The sequence below is a fragment of the Marmota monax genome, unplaced genomic scaffold, assembly GCF_021218885.2.
Source record: "Marmota monax isolate L192 unplaced genomic scaffold, Marmota_monax_Labrador192_F-V1.1 WCK01_AAM20220418_F8-fsc00027, whole genome shotgun sequence".
NCBI lineage: Eukaryota > Metazoa > Chordata > Mammalia > Rodentia > Sciuridae > Marmota > Marmota monax.
Window position 1 is genome coordinate 9,923,628 of NW_026694617.1, and position 18,628 is coordinate 9,942,255.

General features: G+C 34.4%; 1 protein-coding gene across 1 annotated transcript in view; it reads left to right on the forward strand.

Moving 5' to 3' along the window:
• Positions 1 to 18,628, forward strand: part of Cped1 (cadherin like and PC-esterase domain containing 1) — a 263,515-nt gene that overhangs the window by 25,510 nt on the left and 219,377 nt on the right. Inside the window, exon 3 of the mRNA XM_046422379.2 lies at positions 619 to 802. Within this exon, the coding sequence (XP_046278335.1) occupies positions 619 to 802 (184 nt within the window). The remainder of the gene's footprint in view (positions 1 to 618; positions 803 to 18,628) is intronic.

Below are 18,628 nucleotides of genomic sequence, written 5' to 3' on the forward strand. Positions count from 1 at the left end.
ACTGTGGGAAGAGCCAAGAATTATGAAACTTCAGTAGGTTTTTTTTTCTCATGCCTGACACCTGGTCCTGCATCAGTGATATGCATCCAAGTTTGTGATATCCTTATCAAGAGTAACAGCAGCAGTACCAGTGAATATCTCTAAAGAGCTCCCAGATTCCCTCTCACGTCTACCCCTGCTTGACCATGTCTTTCCAGCATAAAACCTGTTCCCTCTGAGTCTGTTTCCTCTACATGTTTACCTAAATTAGTTATGAAAAGATAACACGATGGAACTCTTTTATAAAAGCACAATGCATGTAGAGTCCTTGTATATGTTTCAGCTAGAGATGAGCGCTATATTTTCTATGTAGCAGTTTTCCCCCCACAAGGAACTCTAGATTTTAATAACCTAAAGTTTTCATCTTTTTGTAGCAGTGAGAACAAGTCAGTTCACCTTCAGTTCTTGCACATGAGCTTGTCTATGTCCTTGTCAACCTTTCAGAGAATCTTTTTTATTTCTAGAGAAAAATGTAAAGAATAACTTTCTAAATGGCTTTTGATTTGTGTTAATGATGTCTTTCGAGGGAAATGTGCTAATTTCCCATCTTGAATTTTTATGCCTTCTTTGTTTTCTTAGATTGAAGAATCAATGGAGACACACTTTGGCAGTCATGGTAGAAGGGCCATGCTCTATAGGCCTCCTTCCTACAGCAAAATGGAGCTTCAGCTACACCAGCACATACTTATGCAGCACGACTACACGGTTGTTATCACTGAAGAAAGACCCGAAGCTGGCCTTGGGCTGGGACTGCTAGAACAAGGTCAGGATAATAAAAAGTAACTACCAACATCATTTCACACACAACATAAACAATTTCTAGAATATGGTACTATCTTTCTCAAAAATTTCACAAACACAAATTTTTAATCCATAATCAACTTTCTCATATCATAGAAAACTTAGCTCTTTTTTTTTTTGTTTTTAGTTCCTTTCAAGTTTTCTTTAGCTAGATCTCTTTATTTCTGAAATTATTTTGTTTATATTTCTGTGGAATTTCAGAGTTGCATAGTTCATGTTTAAATGCTACATTAAAAATGTTTATGTTTATGAGCCTGAATACATGTTCTTCCCAGCACCAAACTGCTCCATATTTTAAGAAAATTGCCACTTCATTTGACTGCAAGTGGAATGTGCTGGAAATTGTTTCAAGAAGCCAGCTTAAATATGACTCACAGATGACTCTAAATATGAAAGAAGTAAGAATATTTATTATATACACCATTACTTGTCAGGTAATTTTATTTCTATCATTTGAAGAGAAAAATAAGAGACAAGTTTTTAAACAAGTTATTTAAAAAGAAAATTAAGTAGATGATGAGGGTTAAAAGGGCAGAAACAATAACAGCTAACATTTCCAATAACTAACTCTATGGCAGATTCAATCCTCACTCTCCATCCAGGAGCCTATTTAAAACACACTGTAGCCTTCGAAGAGCTAATGACTAGGAAATATTAATACCCCCAAGCAAGTGACTCACCATGTATCTTACACCAGATGCAGGGGAAGGATGGAAGGGCAGACCTGTGTCCCAACTCTCACTTTCTGTGTTCTTCCTCTTCCTCTCTGTTGCCTTAGTCTCTATTTTGGCCCATCATCCTACACTAGGCTGCCATTGTGAGAGCTACAATGATCTAGAACACTCACTCAACACAAGCAAATCAGACTTTTCTTATTATCATTATGCATTATAGTCATCCTTCAGTATCCAAAGGGACTGTTCAGTATCCAAAGAGACCCCCACAAATACCAAAAAAAAAAAAGGCTGAACAAATCCTTTATGAAAAGTGGTGTAGTCTTTACATATGACCTAAACATATGAGCCTGAATACTTAAATCAGCCTTAGATTACTTATAATACCTAATAAACATATTATGATGTACACAGTTGTTATATCACTTAGGGAATCATGACAAGGAAAAAATTCTGTATGTGTTTAGTACAGATGCAATTAAAAAAAGTATTTTCAATTTGTAGTTGGTTGAATCTGTGGATGTGGAACCCATGGATATGAAGAGCTAACTGTATATCTATTTTCCTATTCAATAAAAGGGAGCGGGGAGGGCTGGGGTTGTGGCTCAGTGGTAGAGCACTTTCCTGGTATGTGTAAGGCACTGAGTTGGATTCTCAGCACCATATATAAATAAATAAATAAGATAAAGGTCCATTGATAACTATAACTATATATATATATTTTAAATGGAGTTGGGGGAGAAGCAATTTGAATTAACTGCTGAGATCCATAGGGGTTTCCTTTGGGAGAAAATGATCAGATCTCTGTTTTTTGTTTTTCTAATAATCTTGCTACTATTATAGTGATTCTTTTTCAGTTAGGTGCCCTTTCCTGGAAAGAAAATTGAAAGAAAGTTGGGGAGGTGTTTTGGAAAAAAAATTAAAAAGGAATATGAAAGCTCTGGAATAGTAATGAGAGCAGAAAATAAAGTTTTCAAACCTCATAGTTTTGCTGGGTTTGGCTCTGCTAAGATCATCAATCTAGGGTTCTGGAACATCCATAAGTGATATGGTCCAAAACCTATTCATCAGATGAATTCTTGTTACAAGGGAAAGATATAGAATGTTTAGTCTCTCTCTTGTCCCACAAAACATCACATCCTGTCACTGAATGGGGCGATTGTGTGGCCTCTGCACACTGTCATGTGAACTGTGCTCCTGAAGTCATGCAAAGTGGTTCTGATGACATGAGACTGTGGTCTAAATTTCATGTATTTCCCTACCTCCTTGGTGCTGCCCCTGACTTACTATGGATGCAACATGGATTATCTGTGCATTTCAACTTTGATTTGATTTCAATTTTCAATTCTCTCCAGCTGCAAAACAGATGGATTACATTTCCTCTTTCCCTTGATGTCTTTGGGTCAGTTTGACAAGTTAAAAAAAAAAAAAGATTATTTTGCAGCTTCCAAATATCAAGGAAGTGCAAAGACAGCCTGAAGGCAATAGAATCTGGCAGCCAAAGGAGCTGCTATGCCCAATGGTAGAAGATTCCTATATGATGTCCTCAGCCTTTGCCAGTGCAAATGCTGATTTGGCTTCCTTTTCCCACATTCCCACAGCTCTAAAAACATCTCCTTTCTAACTCTTTCTTGGCATTCTTTTACTCTCTATCACAAGCTATTATTTTTGGATAGGCCTCAAGAAAGGGTAGTAATTTCACAATTTCATGAGTATGGAAAATTGGTTTTTATTTTTTTTATTTAATTTCATAGTCTTCACTTTAGAGCACTGTGCTTCAAACACCTGAAACAAAACATTTTTTTCTGATTCTAATCTAATATTTACTTGATTTTTTTGTCACACAGAAAAAAACAGTTTTAAAAATTACACCTTATTTTCCATGGCCATCAATTTAATATATAAATTATATTTGAATCAAGGCACTTATTACAAAAATATTTTCTAGAAATATGATCCTTAGTAGAATTTGCTTTGCTTTAGTGTTGCATTTTTACTTCCTGGTTATTATACTGTGTGCATATGAACAGAGAGCATGAGGCTGTATTGGCACATGTAAACTTAGTCTCCCCAGGGTGAGCAGCCTGGGGGAAGTAGAACTGTCTCAGAATGATCTGAAGCTCTAGTCTATCTACCTTTCATTTTGCCATCATAGTTTCTGCTGTTTGCTGATCTGCAATTTGAAAATATTGCATTAGTCAAAACAAGTAGATACTGCCACAAATGCTACTGAGAACCTAAGTGCAGGATTGACACATTGATAAAATACATTCATGTTTATAGGAAAATAATTATAAAATGTATTTTCCTTTTTGTGCCTGTCCATTCCACCTGCTTTTCTTTCCTCCCCTGACTTGATCCAAATCACTTCTCCTCACTTCTTTCTGTGCCATCCTTTGATGCACAGGTGGTCTTTTTTCAGCTTGGAGCCACTTTCTTTTTTTAACCTTGTGAGAACAGAAAGAATAAAAATTGGAAACAGCAAAAGGATGATAAGCTTCCCAGGCAACACTTTTGTATTAAATATAATCTGTCCTGGTAGAGTAACATTTGGGCATTATATTTTATGATTTTCCTGCCTTTTTAGTAAATACCATTTGAAAAGAAAAGTAGGCAATCTCAGATCCTAAATTAGAATATGGGCTTTATGTTCTTCCTCCTGGTTAATTTCATTCTAGTGGCCTAGCAGAAGTTGATGGCTCTATTGAAAAAGGCTATAGGGCTGTAAATATGTGACCTTAAGAAATTTAAGTTCTCTGAGCCCTCGCTCTCTATTAATAATGGTAGTGATATTTATTTCAGAGAAGTATGTGGTGCAGATTTTTTCACTATGTCCAAACTCATCAAAGTTCTGGGAGGAGGCAAAGCAAAGGCAAGCCAACATTTTATCTTATTTAGTAGTCTGGGAATGGGGCCCATAATTTCATATGATAAAAGCAGATACAGGTAATTCTTATGTGTAACCCAGTTTGGAGAACACTATTCCAAGGGAATTATTATTGATTCAAGAAATGTCAACTCTTAGAATTAATTTTAAAAATAAGATACAGCAAAAATTAGCTTGCTATTAGGCCATTGCAGTACTTATGATTTCACTGTGTAGATATTTACCATCAGTGCTTCATCTTTGTACTGGTTTTGAGAACCCTATAAGGACAAACTGTGTAGAATTAGGCCTACAAAATGTCACAGGATGAAAACATACTTTTATGTTCTTCCAATTCCTTGCTTTGGGAAAAAAAATATCCTGTGTTTGTGAGAACATATAATTCTCTAAAGAAAAAGACAGAAATGCCATCCAATTATTCTCTTTCCTATTATGTAGGTGCTATTTAGTAAGTCCTTCAGTGCATAGTAACCCAAAAGAGCATAGATGTTTTCCAAAAGTTTTGAATCTCCCCAGTGAAATCCAAGTAATACGTGGTCTATGGGACTCTGACTCAGAGTAGATTTTTTTCATTGGTTCAAAATTTTATTTTTGTATAATTGAAGGATAGTGAACATTTAGCAATTTACTTTCAACTTCCAAATACATCCTGTACTTTCAAATTATGTGTATTATGATTCAAGTGAAAAACAAAATGGGAACCTGCTATCAAAGTTGCAGAATTGGAGTCACCTTCATGGTTTCAAATTGCTTTTGTTCTTACAACTTGGGGTTTTTACATAGAATGATTTATGAAGAAATACAAAAAGTGAAATATCTTATTGATTTTCCTTTCAGGGCCTGGAAAATACAGTCCACTGGCCAAACTTGGTATTTTAAGTAATGATATTTTAAGTAATGCTGCTTCACAACCTTTTCCCTCCCAATTAGGACTCTGTAATTTACCCAAATGTGCTCTGAGAAACACTATTAAAATATAGAGTTAATAGAGCGAGAGATACAGATCTCTACTTAATGTAAAAATAAAGGTTTTGCAAATAAAGGTTTATTGGGACACAGACATAATTTTTTTTTTCATTTTATGTTTGGCTTTGCTTTTTGTTCTACAACAATAGAGTTGATTATTTGCAACAGAGACTGTACAGCCGTGAAAGCCTAAAATTTGTATTATTGGACTCTTAAAAAAACAACAAGTTTTCTGACTCTTGTACTCAAACTAATTGGTTGTAATTTGATCCCACACCAAGCTGATTGTTAGACTTTATGATTGAGGAATTTAGTTTTTAAACTCATACCACACCTTATTCAAAATGAATTCTATGTATATGATAACAAAATTAGGAAAATGGAAATATAAAACTAGGACCCAAACTGCATATTTCTCTTAGCTACCATAATTTAGGCTGAGCTTTGGCTGTGAGCATCCAAATATGTAAACCAACAACAGAAGAGAAGTTTCATATGAAGAAGGGAATATTACAGTTCGTCCTTCCAAATTTTCATATGCCCAAGTAGTGTATTTAAATTTCTTTTTTCCATAAAGGGTAATAACTAGATACTATTAAGAAATTACAATGGACTAAGGGCCAGAACAACATTTGGGTTGCAAATGAAGTGGATATCATGTCTTAGTTTCTCAAGCAATCTCAGTGGGAGTGTACCATGATAGCATGAATCCCTGAAGGCATTTCTATGAAAGACTGAGGTTAATATCATGATGAATGTTATTTATTTTGTTTATATTGATATTTAACTTGATATATTATGTCCTGGAGAATGATATTTTAAGTAATGCTGCTTCACAACCTTTTCCCTCCTAATTAGAACTCTGTAATTTACCCAAATGTGCTCTGAGAAACACTATTAAAATATAGAGCTAATAGAGCGAGAGATACAGATCTCTACTTAATGTAAAAATATATTAGTCTTCCCGCTTAATGTGTTTCTGTCCTCCTGTATTTTGATTTATATATACTTTTAAAGATGTCCAACATATCTTTGGATAACTTAAAATCTAGTCTAATTTTGAAGGATTATTTATAGTGGCTACTTGCCAAAAGCTATTTCTGATGTTTGTATGAAAAGAATCATCTCCTACAGGTCAATCTGAACCTTTCTAATAAAAAACATATTTCAAAATTTTCTTTAGCTTATTTTTATTAAAAAATAATTTATAAGGAAATTGAGATTTTAATTTTTCTTATATACTTGCTTAGGGAAGTGGTGGACGGTAGTAATTAAAAAATTGTAAGCTTTGGAGTAAGAGAACCTGAGTTGGAGTCCTTAGTATTGGCTTTCAGGTCTTTGAATAGTTACATAACCTTGGGCATGTTTCTTAACTTCTCAAAACTCAATTTCTCATGTGCAGCTTGATTGCTTTGAGATTAGCACATACAAACACCCCCAAATTGGGAGATAATATTGTTATTGCTGTCATGAACTTACGGAAAGGAGAATGTCATAGTCCTCTCTAGGGAGGGAGGTCCTTTTAAAATATAAAGTAGCATAAGGATTATACTGTGGATTAAATGAACTCCAAAGGTGCTTTTCAAGTTAGACTCCCTCAACTTGCATGTTCTTTTTAAAAGATATGGGATGCAAACTCTCCTGAAATTCTGACACACACTCTCCTGGGTCACATTGTCTTAGAAAAGCCTCAGATCAAAAACAATCTGTAAGTGCCATAAAGTCATTGTTCATGCTTTTCTGCTCATCACTTAAAAACCATGCTCTCTACAGAGGGGCATGCAATAAATATTTACTGAATGCAGGAATAAGTGAAGATAAACTAGTGCACTAATATTTAGGTCCTTTTAACAGTGAATACCTCAGGAAACCTACAATAAAACTTAGTAAATAAACTTTCTATTTTTATGTAAACTTAGAGGAACACTGATATGCCTCTCATGCACAAATCTGCTCTTATAACAAACAGAATCCAAACAGAAGTACAGTAGTACACACACATTAATTTCAAATATCAACTGATTCTAGACTGCAGGGATTTTTACATGCTGTGTCCCTTTTTCAGAATTTTACTCTTTCTTGCTTTCAAGGCTTCCTACTGATATTTGCCACTGTTTCTCAGCCTGTTCCTTTTGGAGGAAGGGATATGAGTTTAGTTTCACATGTATTCAGTTGTAGGTGTTTTGAGCTCTGCAAAGGAAAGTGTTTATCAGAAACTCAAGCAGAGACCAAGGTAGAAGAGATAAATTTGTGGGTCATCTGTTTAGAGATGATAATTCATTCACTGATGGCTTAGTATTCCATAAAGCAATATAACATGTAGTGTTACCTAAAGATGCTCCCCAGTAAAGAATACATAAAGTAAGCATTTAGCTTTTGATATTTGTAAACATATAATGCAATAAGGAGAAACAATCAAAACTTCATCTTGTCATTTATATTTCTCTCTGTCCTCTACACTATTTTTCTCTGGCTCATTTCTTAGCATAGTGTAAAACATCACTTTACACAGTTCTAATACCTTGCTTTGGAAAAATATATCTTTTGACCCAGCATTGTTATAACATATACTTCTCTGAAGAAAAAGATAGAGGCACCATCAAATCACTTGCTTTCCTACCATCCAGATACTGTTTAGTAAATCATTGTTTTAACTTATAGAATGGTACAGCGACCTAAAGCAGAATAGATATTTTCCAAAATTTTCAACCTGCTCCCAGGATAGAATATAAGTAAAATATAGTCCAAAAGATTCTGACAGAGAGTAATTTTATCACCGAGTCAGAATTATTTATGGATCCTTGAGGAAGGCATATTTCTATGGTTGTAGCAGAACCAGGACTGTAGCGGGAATGAGAAAATGGGTTATTCCAGTGGAAAAGAATGTTTCTGGGAGACCCTGTGAGACAATATTTTTGTAATCGCATTATTTAATGAGATGCGTTGATGCAAGGTTTGTTGTAGCAACCCTAGAAGGCATAACCAGAGCCAATTTAAGGCTGAACATCATTAAATCAATCAGTGGACATCTTGGAAGATGGGTGGGGACAGAAACAAGTCCATGATGCACATGAGGAGGTTGCCACATTGCATAGGAGAACAAGAGAAATGACCACCAAAGTCTTATTCCACTCTGCAGTTTTATGAAGTTGTCTAATACTTCTGCACAGAGAATAAAAGAAGGCAAGACAAAAATTTAAATCTCTGTGGTCCTTAGGATTTCTTTTCTTTATTGGTTGCTTTTATTTAGTCTGGCATTTTTGTGGGTAGAAGAGGGAAATGTGGAGAAAGGAAGGAGTGGGGAAGTACTATTCTGGACTATATTTGGAGATGGACCCCTCTGGCTATTTGGGCACATTTGTTGCAGATGCTTCTACTGATAATTTAAAACTTGAGAGTCTAATGAACTTCTCATTCCTTTTACTCCTGTAGCTGCCCACCAGCATCCTGCTGCTTTCCTGACTTTAATTTGCTATATAACTATTTAACAGGAAGACATAAGAGTAAAGGTCACATTTAAAAGGCACAGTGTGTTTTGCCTTGTCGGTGTTTCACCTAGAACACATCTGACACACGGTTTTTATTACACAAGTAATGGGCTTTGGGTAGTATCTGAAGTGCTTCCGTACTTTAGTTAATCAAAAGAGGCAAAAGAGAAATTGAATCAAATAAACTTATAAAGACATACTGTTCTATTTTATTGTATCAGGACCCTCCGCAATTGTGTTTGCCAGTTTATTGTTATTTTTTTCAGTGTTAGGGAATTACTGATATATTTACAACCAAACAGAATTTGTTCTTTAATTGGCACACTGGAGCTCAAGGAATGTTTACTTAACCTTAACTTTGGTTGAGATGTTTATACTACAAGGACTTGAGTTTCATTTACTTTAATTTTTGAAAAAAACTTTCTTATTTATAAAAGTTGAGCTAGGAGTGACCTCCCGTTCTGATGTTTCCTTTACCCTCCACTGGGCAAAGAGAACAAAAACCCAGTGTCTTGCTTTTTACTCTCCCCCAAACTAAACTACTTCCTTAAGTGGGTTAGTTCTTACAATCGAAAATGGCAACCAGATGTTGACTGAAATCCGTAGCGTTTCTCCTTCAAGCTGAGCTTCTTGGTAATTGTTTGATCTTTTAAAGTTTCATAGAAACCAGATTGGGTATTTGAATTTTCCAAAACTGGGAAATGTTTAATATAACTTTGGAGATAATTTTTCCAAACTGTTTCATTCAACATATTTTCTCCTAATTGTGTTTTCTAAAAAGATGTAGCATTGAGATTTTAATAAATAACTTATTTTAAGTCATTTTTAAAGTTTCTTATATCTTTAGAATGAAAAAGACTTTAAAAATTAGATTATTATTATTATTATTATTATTTGGTTTTGCCACAGACTAAACTGGGCTTTGAATGGCAGATGTAATTTGCAAAAACAAATAATATCCTTATTATATTTAGATTGAGGAAAGACTCCAGAAAAGAAAAACAAACTCCTTCACATGGGGCCTTTCAAGTGACAGTGTGGATAAGCTAAAAGGGAGTCTGGGGACACAGTGTGTTCACTCTACTTAGTGTATCAGATTTATCTGCTTGAAATATTTTAAATATTTTCTTCAATTTGGGAGAAATTAAAAAGCATCTAACCATATTTCTGAGGCTACTTTTTCATTTTTCTACCTCTTTTACTTTCTAATCTCAAGATTATGCAGTTGTTGAAACTTTTCAAATCAAGACTTGACTTTCCCCAAATTAATGAGTATCTCCCCCCAGATATCCTCTCAGAAACGTCATCTTCTTTAGCTAAAGTTGCTTTCTTTTAACAGCATCTAACTCTGTAATCTGACTTGCCACCCCATTGCTCCTAAAATTGTTCTTCTAAAATTTACCAAAAAAAAAAAAAAATCTCCTTTTTGTTACAAAATCCAGTTACTATTTTTGTAGTCGCATTATTTTTGGTACAAAAGTAGATTTGAATGTGACTAGAATATCAGTTTTTCTCAAAAGTCATATATTTTTTTTAAAAAAATTATAAATTAAGCATTGATGTGAATTATCTGAGAGAATTTCCAAATTTTCATGATCTTATCCTTAACAGCATTTCCCAATTTGGTGAAATGCACACACCATGAGGGGATAACACCTGTTCTTGCACTGAGGAGAGGCAATGGGACTGGGAACGTTTTTATGAACCTTTCTCTCTCTTTGGTACCAGGGATTGAAGTCAGGGGCGCTTAGCCACTGAACCACATCCCCAGCCTTATTTTGTATTTTATTTAGAGACAGGGTCTCACTGAGTTGCTTAATGCCTCACTTTTGCTGAGCCTGGCTTTGAACTCTCCATTCTCCTGCCTCAGCTTCTTGAGTTCTTGAGCTGCTAGGATAACAGGCATGCACCATCACCCCGGGGCTCTCTTTACTTCTTAATGTTGCCTTAGCTTGCTTCTTCCATCTTTCTGTCCCTCCTTCTTTTTGTTATTTCTCCAAATATGGGTTTTCTCCAAGGCATTCATCCTGAGCCATCTCCCCCTGCTCCCATCTTAATACTCCATCAGTAAATTCTTGTATGCTCCAAATTCTATAACCTCACCAGGGGATAAAGTTTCTAAATAACATGGAATCCCAATCTGTCTCCTACAGGCAGAATTTGAGAGGCAAGCTTTTCCAGATATCTGGTAAATGTTTTGATTGTTGTGCCCCAGTGCCTTAACATGTGTGCAACAGAACTGATTATCCTGCCCTAGCAATATCTGTTATTCTTACCTGACATGTTCTTGCCACTAGTTCTGTATTCCCTCAATCTCTCTGGCTCTAAATCTTACTGTCAGATCTTCTCTAGCCTTTTCAGTTGCCACACAGGTTACCAAGCCCTGTAAGCTGTGCCTGTTCTCTGCCTGGGCACCACCTTCCTTGCAGTTGCTTTGGGCTCTCTTGTGCTACCACAGTAGCTAATAAATGCTCTCCTATTGTTTCCCAACCAGAGTACATATTTTTTTGCCTGACATTCAGTACCTTTTGCACTATTGTATCAGACAAGCTCACAGCCCTGCTCTAGCTTCTACTCTTAGGCCTGTCCACACATTTGAATTACTTAAGGAAATTGACAAAATTTTAAAGGCAATGCCCAGACCCCACTCCAGAAAATTATTTTAGAATTTGGAGAAAAGGGGATAGGCCTGATAATCATTATATAATTTTTTCATAGTTCTTTTTTTCCTATATTTTATTGGTGCACTATAGTTTTGCAAAATGGTGAGATTTATTGCATATTTGTACATGCACACATTGTAACAATATAATTTGGATTATATCATTCCCTTATACTTCCCCTTTTCCTCCTCTCTTCCTTCCTCCTAGTCCCTTTCCTCTACTCTACTGATCTCCCTTCAATTTTTATGAGACCCCTTCTTCCTCACCTTTCTTTTCATTTTTCCTTTCTAGCTTCCACATGAGTCAAACCTTCTAAGTTTGAATTATTTTGCTTAACATAATGGTTTCAAGTTCCATCCATTTTCCTGCAAATGACATAATTTCATTATTATTTTATGGCTGAATAAAACTTGATTGTGTATACATACACCACATTTTCATTATTCACTCCTCTGTTGGTGAACCCCTAGGTTGGATTTCATAGTTTGGTTTAGTGAATTTTGCTGCTATAAACATAGGTATGCATTTATTGCTATAGGATAAGCATGATTATATTTATAAAAAGATTTTCCAGGTGATATTAATATGTGGTTAGAATGGAGAACTATAGCAATTAGGAATTTGCCTTATTACATTTCAAAGCTTTCTACTTTGCATTGCTATTAAGGTTTTTTCCTCTAGGGTTGTGTCCTGTATAAGTCAGGTTTCACCTGCAGGAAAATGGTCTCCATCACCCCACCTAATTGACCTAAGAACTTCTTCCTAGGTCCCAACTTTCTCCACCATGCTGGGAACTAAGCTTCCAACACAGGAATCTTTGAGGACACCAAAACCATGTCGAAACCATAGGACTGCCTTTCTGTCATTTCTTAAAGTCCAAATAAATATATGAAGTTCTTCCCTACAAGTTCTCCTCAAATTAAAAACAATAAACAAATAAAGCAGCCTCATCACACATCATTCATATGTCTCTGATGCCTAGAATATGCTTTGTCATACTTTTAATAATTTTTTTTGTGCTCAGCTTATCTCTTCTTCTGTACTATAAACAGTAAAGCAGGGATTGTTTTATTCATCTGCTTATATGTTATTCTGCATAGGACAGTGCCTTGCATATACCAGTAGATACACAACTAAATGCATAAAAATTAAAATAAATAAACCCACAATATATTAACAAAATCACGGAATCTTTCTTTCCCATATATAAGCATCATGTTCTTGAAATTTAGGGAAAAATTTTTGATAGTGATAGGAAATAGGTATATGTTAGAGTAAATTGAAATGTGCTCAGATGTGTCTGTGCACAGTCAACTGAAGAACAGAACTCATATATCCCTGACCCTAGTATAACCTTGTTTCAGATTTGGTCAAATGTCTCTGTTGTCAAAGAAAGAAGAATTCTACCAACAAGTTAATAATAACCTTTCTATAATAATAATAACTTCTTTCAGCTCTTTCTCTTAGGAAAAATATGAAAGGCATATGTGAATCTCATAATGTATGCAACAAAATGTTCCATTTAGAGCAGAGCACTCTTGGAATTTAAAAAATCTTGTTTAGCATTCCACCTCCTTATCAGAGTGACCAAACAAGTGATTAAGGGGTACGAAAAGCTGAGAATTCTCTGGTTGGGAGGGCCAGTATCTCTAATAGCTAACTCTTTATGTAATTATGAGATGTTATAGGGAATCCCTGTCTGAATGTTTGCTAAAGAACATAGTTTTGGCAAAGCTCTCTTATAGTACTTACTGATTTGCTAGGATCATGATTCTCAGGCTTGACATATTTTGGAATTGTCTAGAAAGCTTGTTAAGTCACACAATTCTGGGTTCTACTCATAGTAGAACCAATTCAAGAAGAATGGGGAGGCAGGTTAAGGATTTGGATTTCTATCATGTTTTCATGTGATGCTAATGCTCTAATAATAGAATTGTGTGTTCAGAATTACTTGCTAGGTACTTTGTTATTATTGGGTTTCAGTGTTTCTTCCAGAGGCACAATGAAATTCTGGCTATTTAACGGCTAAATAATCCCCCATTTGCCTTATCAGGATCTTGAACCATTCTTCCACATCCATATAACTCCCTACTACTAAATTTACATAGATGGTAACCCCATCAAATTTGAGTTGAATTGCAAAACTTGGCACATATTAGCTGAATTCTTTGTAGTCAGAATCAAGGATCTCATTTGAATTGAGAGCAACAAACAACAAACTATCTTTGGATACACTGGGCTTGTTGGAAGGTTGTAAGATTAAGGCAAAATATGGATATCTGATTTATCCCAATTCTCAATTATAAGCCTCTGAAAGAAAAGTAAAATGGGCCTGGGTTGCATGGCCCATGACAAACCATGATTAATTTATTTAATTTCTCTGATGCTTTTAATATATAAGATGGACATTTTAAAATTAGATAATCTGATGTCTACTCCCACTTAGAAATAATAATAAACAGGGGAAATCCCCTGTAGCTCCTATGTTATTTACAATTACCTATAAAAAAGATAGTTAATTTTGGATATCTTTCTTTGCAATATTTTTATATATTTTATACAGTTTTTAGTTTGACATTATATCAAACGTATGCATTAAACTTCACAAATATTTCAGTGATTACATAAGATTATATTACTATTTTAATATTTACTTAATCTTTCCAACATCATTATTTATATTTATCATATTTCTAATTTATTGCTGTCATAAATAATGCATTGATAACATTCCTTGTATATAAATCTATGTCTAGATTCTTAATTACTTCTTTTGCATTAGTTTCTAAAATTAGAATTCTTGGAAAAGTTGAGTACCATTTTCAATGACAGTATCTTCATTGATGCTGTCAATACTCTGTCTGAAAAAGTCAAATAGTATTTTCCTTCTGCTACACAAGAAATCTCCCACCTCACCAAATCTCCCAATATCAAAATTCTCCTTATAATCAGCAAGGCTGTTTCAGGAATGAGAACTTTGTCTATTGGTCTATGGAAGTATGACATAAAAATTCAAAGTCAAAGTTGTGGCATGAAACAGATGAAGGTTCTTCTGGAGAATTATACTTAGGTCATAGTGGGAATGCTGAGAATGTCAGAATGGCCCTCACATTCCACAGTAATCTGAAAGCTCATCCAGATAGATAGCCAGTCTATCAGGAATAATGAGTGATGCTATTCCATTCATTTGTTCAAAGATTCTTATTCATTAATTGTCCACTTCCTGGAGAAAAAGCCTACTGGGGTTTGTCAACCCCAATTTTACTTTGTGCAGTGCCTGAAATCTCTAATTCATAACTGTAAACAGCATGACAATAACATGATGAGACCAAGTTCGTTTCTCATCTTATGGAAAGACATCTTGTTACCTTGTCACAATGAGTATTTTTAAGGCACAAGATCTTACATCAGAGACATTTTGCATTTTAAAATGCTCAAGGTCCAGGTTAATATCCTATACATTTTCATTATTGAATAACATCTTATTGGAATTTTGAAAAATTTTGAAAGATAACACCATGTATGAAAAGACAATGTTTTTCTGCAGAGCAGAATGTTTATTTTTGCCTGGATGCCTATTGCAACTGCATTTTCAGAAAATGGCTTTTCTGTTTACAAAGATGTTACATGTTTATGATAGAATAATCAATCAAGTAAAGAAAGATGTGAGTGAAAATTACTTCAAATTCCACCAGAGATAACGTGGTTAATAATGTTGTGCATATTTCCAGGCATCTCTTTGAGCTCCCCTCTTTCTCTCTCTCTCTCTCTTTCTCTCTCTCTCTCTCTCTCTCTCTCTCTCTCTCTCTCTCTCACACACACACACACACACAAACACACACACACAGATACACACACCCATTTGTATCCTGTTCCTTTGCCTCTTTACAAAAACTATATAAATTCTTGCCATATATAGTTCTTAAAATTTTTTAATGTTTTCAATTCAATAGTTTTAAAAAAACCTTGACTATGTCCTAATTAAATGTATCATGCCACATACTTTATATGCATTAAGTCCTTTAACTTACATTACTAGAACACTACATAAGCATTTCTATTTCACAGATGAGAAAGAATGGCAGAGAGAGCCACATCTCCAAAACAGTGTATCTTAAAAAGGTGGAGTTGAGGTTTGATCCCAGGACTATATCTAAACTTCAACTTTTAATCACAGTATCATACTAGTTCTCTGAAAGAATATAGAAAATATATATTTCATTCTTTTTAGTGTTTTATTGTATGCGTACACCATAATTTTAAACTAAATGCTTCTGCGTAGTTATTTAGAATTTTTCTCCTTGTTACTATAAAATAAAACTTTGCTACAACATTAATGTGCTTTATATTTTGGAGATTTGAGTGGTAATGCAGAATTATTGGGTCATTGGATGAAAATATTAAAACTGTAGTCTTCCCTGGCAAATTTCTCTACAAAAAGTTGATTCCCATTTTATTTCTATCCACAGTGTTGGTCTTCCTTGTTTTCACTGTATTTGATATTATAACATTTTAAAAAATCAGATGTGATTTAAAATAACATATAATTTCTATTTCTAATAAAAATGTGTACTTTCATGTTAATTGAAATATTTGATTATGTTGCATGACATTTTAAAAATTATTTTTTATTTGTTAATTTTTTTATACTAAGTATACAAATAAGAAGTTCTTCAAATAAAATACATCCAGAAAAACAAAAAAGAAAAGACACTGAAATTCACAAGTTAGAGGAAGACAATTTAAAGTATAGCATATACTTTTATATTCATGGCACAGGCAAAATCCAAAACTGATGATATCACCTATTGCTGGTAGAGATTCTAAGAAAAGAAATTCTCATACATTGCTTATGGAAATGTGAAATACAGCCCTTTTTTTTTGAGAAAGCAATCTGTAAAATCTATAAAACTTAAAATACTTATACTTTTGAAGCCAACAATATTATTCTTGGAAATCGATCTGATAGAAGCTAAAACATTAAAACATGGTAAAATCTATATCTAAATCTTAAAATTAACAAAATTAATTTCATGATGATGAAATAGAGAAATGATTTTAAATAATGGCAAACAACATGAGAGAGATAGACTACTATATGAATTTTTAGTAGTAAATAATTACAGGGAAAAATAGCATGTTCTGTTCCAAGTGTCTCTGGAAAGGTGGAAAATTAATCCTATAAAACTAGATGGAACTGTGATTTAGCAGAATCCTGTTCAAATATGTGGGATAAAATATGCTTCTTAGATGCATAGGAACAATCCACTTTATAGTACTTGGCATAGTTTTACATTGGCCTAAATATTCTTTGTTTCATAGATGACAGAATTATTAGCCTCAGGAGACACTTCTGTTATACCCTTGGCTTCTGGGAGCAGCGCCAATTTTAGGAAAATTGTGAAGTGGATGAAACTTGTCTTCGGTAATAGCCCTGTTTACCCCTTACCCTGTTCCTCCTTATCTGAAGCACCCACTTGAGGGTCCCAAGAGGTTGGCCAGTTTGTGCCTACCACTCGGGACTCTTTCATGGAATTTGGTATAAGGAGTGTCTGTCATGAAAAGGAACCTTCTTCCATCATATTTCAGGATGTAACCTGTTCAAGCAAACACACTGGATATTACCAATAGGAGAAAACTGCTGCCCAAGTTCTAGGTGATGTGCATGCATTTTAACAGAGGCAATCACTGCTAAGGTTCTTCCCCTTGCACTGAAACCTTGCACCACTTGGAGACTGTTGAGTTAATACATCATCCTCCAGTGGGAGGGAGGGGTATTGAGGAAACTGGAGGGGCTGAGGCAGATAACAATAGTTATCTGTATTTTTCAGATGATGTATCTTTCTCTCTATTTGGAAGCCTTAAATAATAGGCTGGTAGGATGCATAGAATATGTCATGTTTTGTTTCTTAAAAGTTCATTACCCAGATCTGAAATGTTTACCTGCCTGTATCTTCCTACCACCCATCTATTCAAGAAACAAATGCTTATATAAAGCTTATCAAATACTAAGATGTTATTCTAAGTGCTTCACAAATATTAATTCATTTAATCCTTAAAACATTACCCCAGTTTTGGTATTTTTATTACTGGGAGGTTTGAATTTTAGTCTCACATCTGTTTTCTGGAATGACCTTGAACAATCTCATCAGATTATTTATTGTTTGATTTGAAGATGGAAGATAAAACTTGCCTCATAAATATCTCACAGGAATGTTTCGATTTGTTAACTAAATCTCCAAAGATTAAAGAAATAATGCATAAGAATAAATGTTAGTAATCCTCAGATACTTGTGGCATTAAGTAATAAGCCTTTGAGAGAAGGTTGATTCTTTTTCTCATGTAAGTGAATTATATTTTCTCAAGCCTAATTCTCATCTGTGCTGAATTAGTATGGAATTATTCTTGGAATAAATTAGAAATCAATGACTCCCTCTTCCCTCTCAGACTGCTCACAGTCCCTGGTGAATTATTATGCAATGTTAAACCAGATATGACTAGGTTTTATTCATTGCGTTCTAAAGAAGTCAAGCAAAATAACTTTTAATAGAATAAGAAGAAGGAAGAATATTTGGTTAAATGAAGTGTCACATGCTAATTATGCAGGAAAACCTCCTTTCCTCTTTCATGGAATTTGGTATAAGGAGTGTCTGTCAGAAAAATCATGTCAAGTACTCAAGTATTAAAAGAACCCAATTTAAAACATCAACCTCATAACAAGGTTTAAGAGGAGGACATTATCATAGCCAGGCATTAGGATATTTTATAATCAACACTAAACACGTAAATTTTATTTGTTATATGGCCATTAAATAAGAGCTCCATGTAAGACACTAATTGGCTTGGGTAGGGGATAAAGCATTATAACCGTGAGTGAGAACTTTCAAAAAACAATCAGATAGAGGTGTATGTAAGTGTTTCTTAAACTTATTTGTGCATACAAACTCTTTGGGGATCTCATTTATTGATAAATTCTGTTTTGGTGAGTGTTATGGTTTGGATGTGAGGTGTCCTCCAAAAGCTCACATATTAAACACTGAAATACAGTTCAGAGAAGAAATGATTGAGTTATAAGTCTTAACCCAATCAGTGAGTTAATCCCCTGACAGG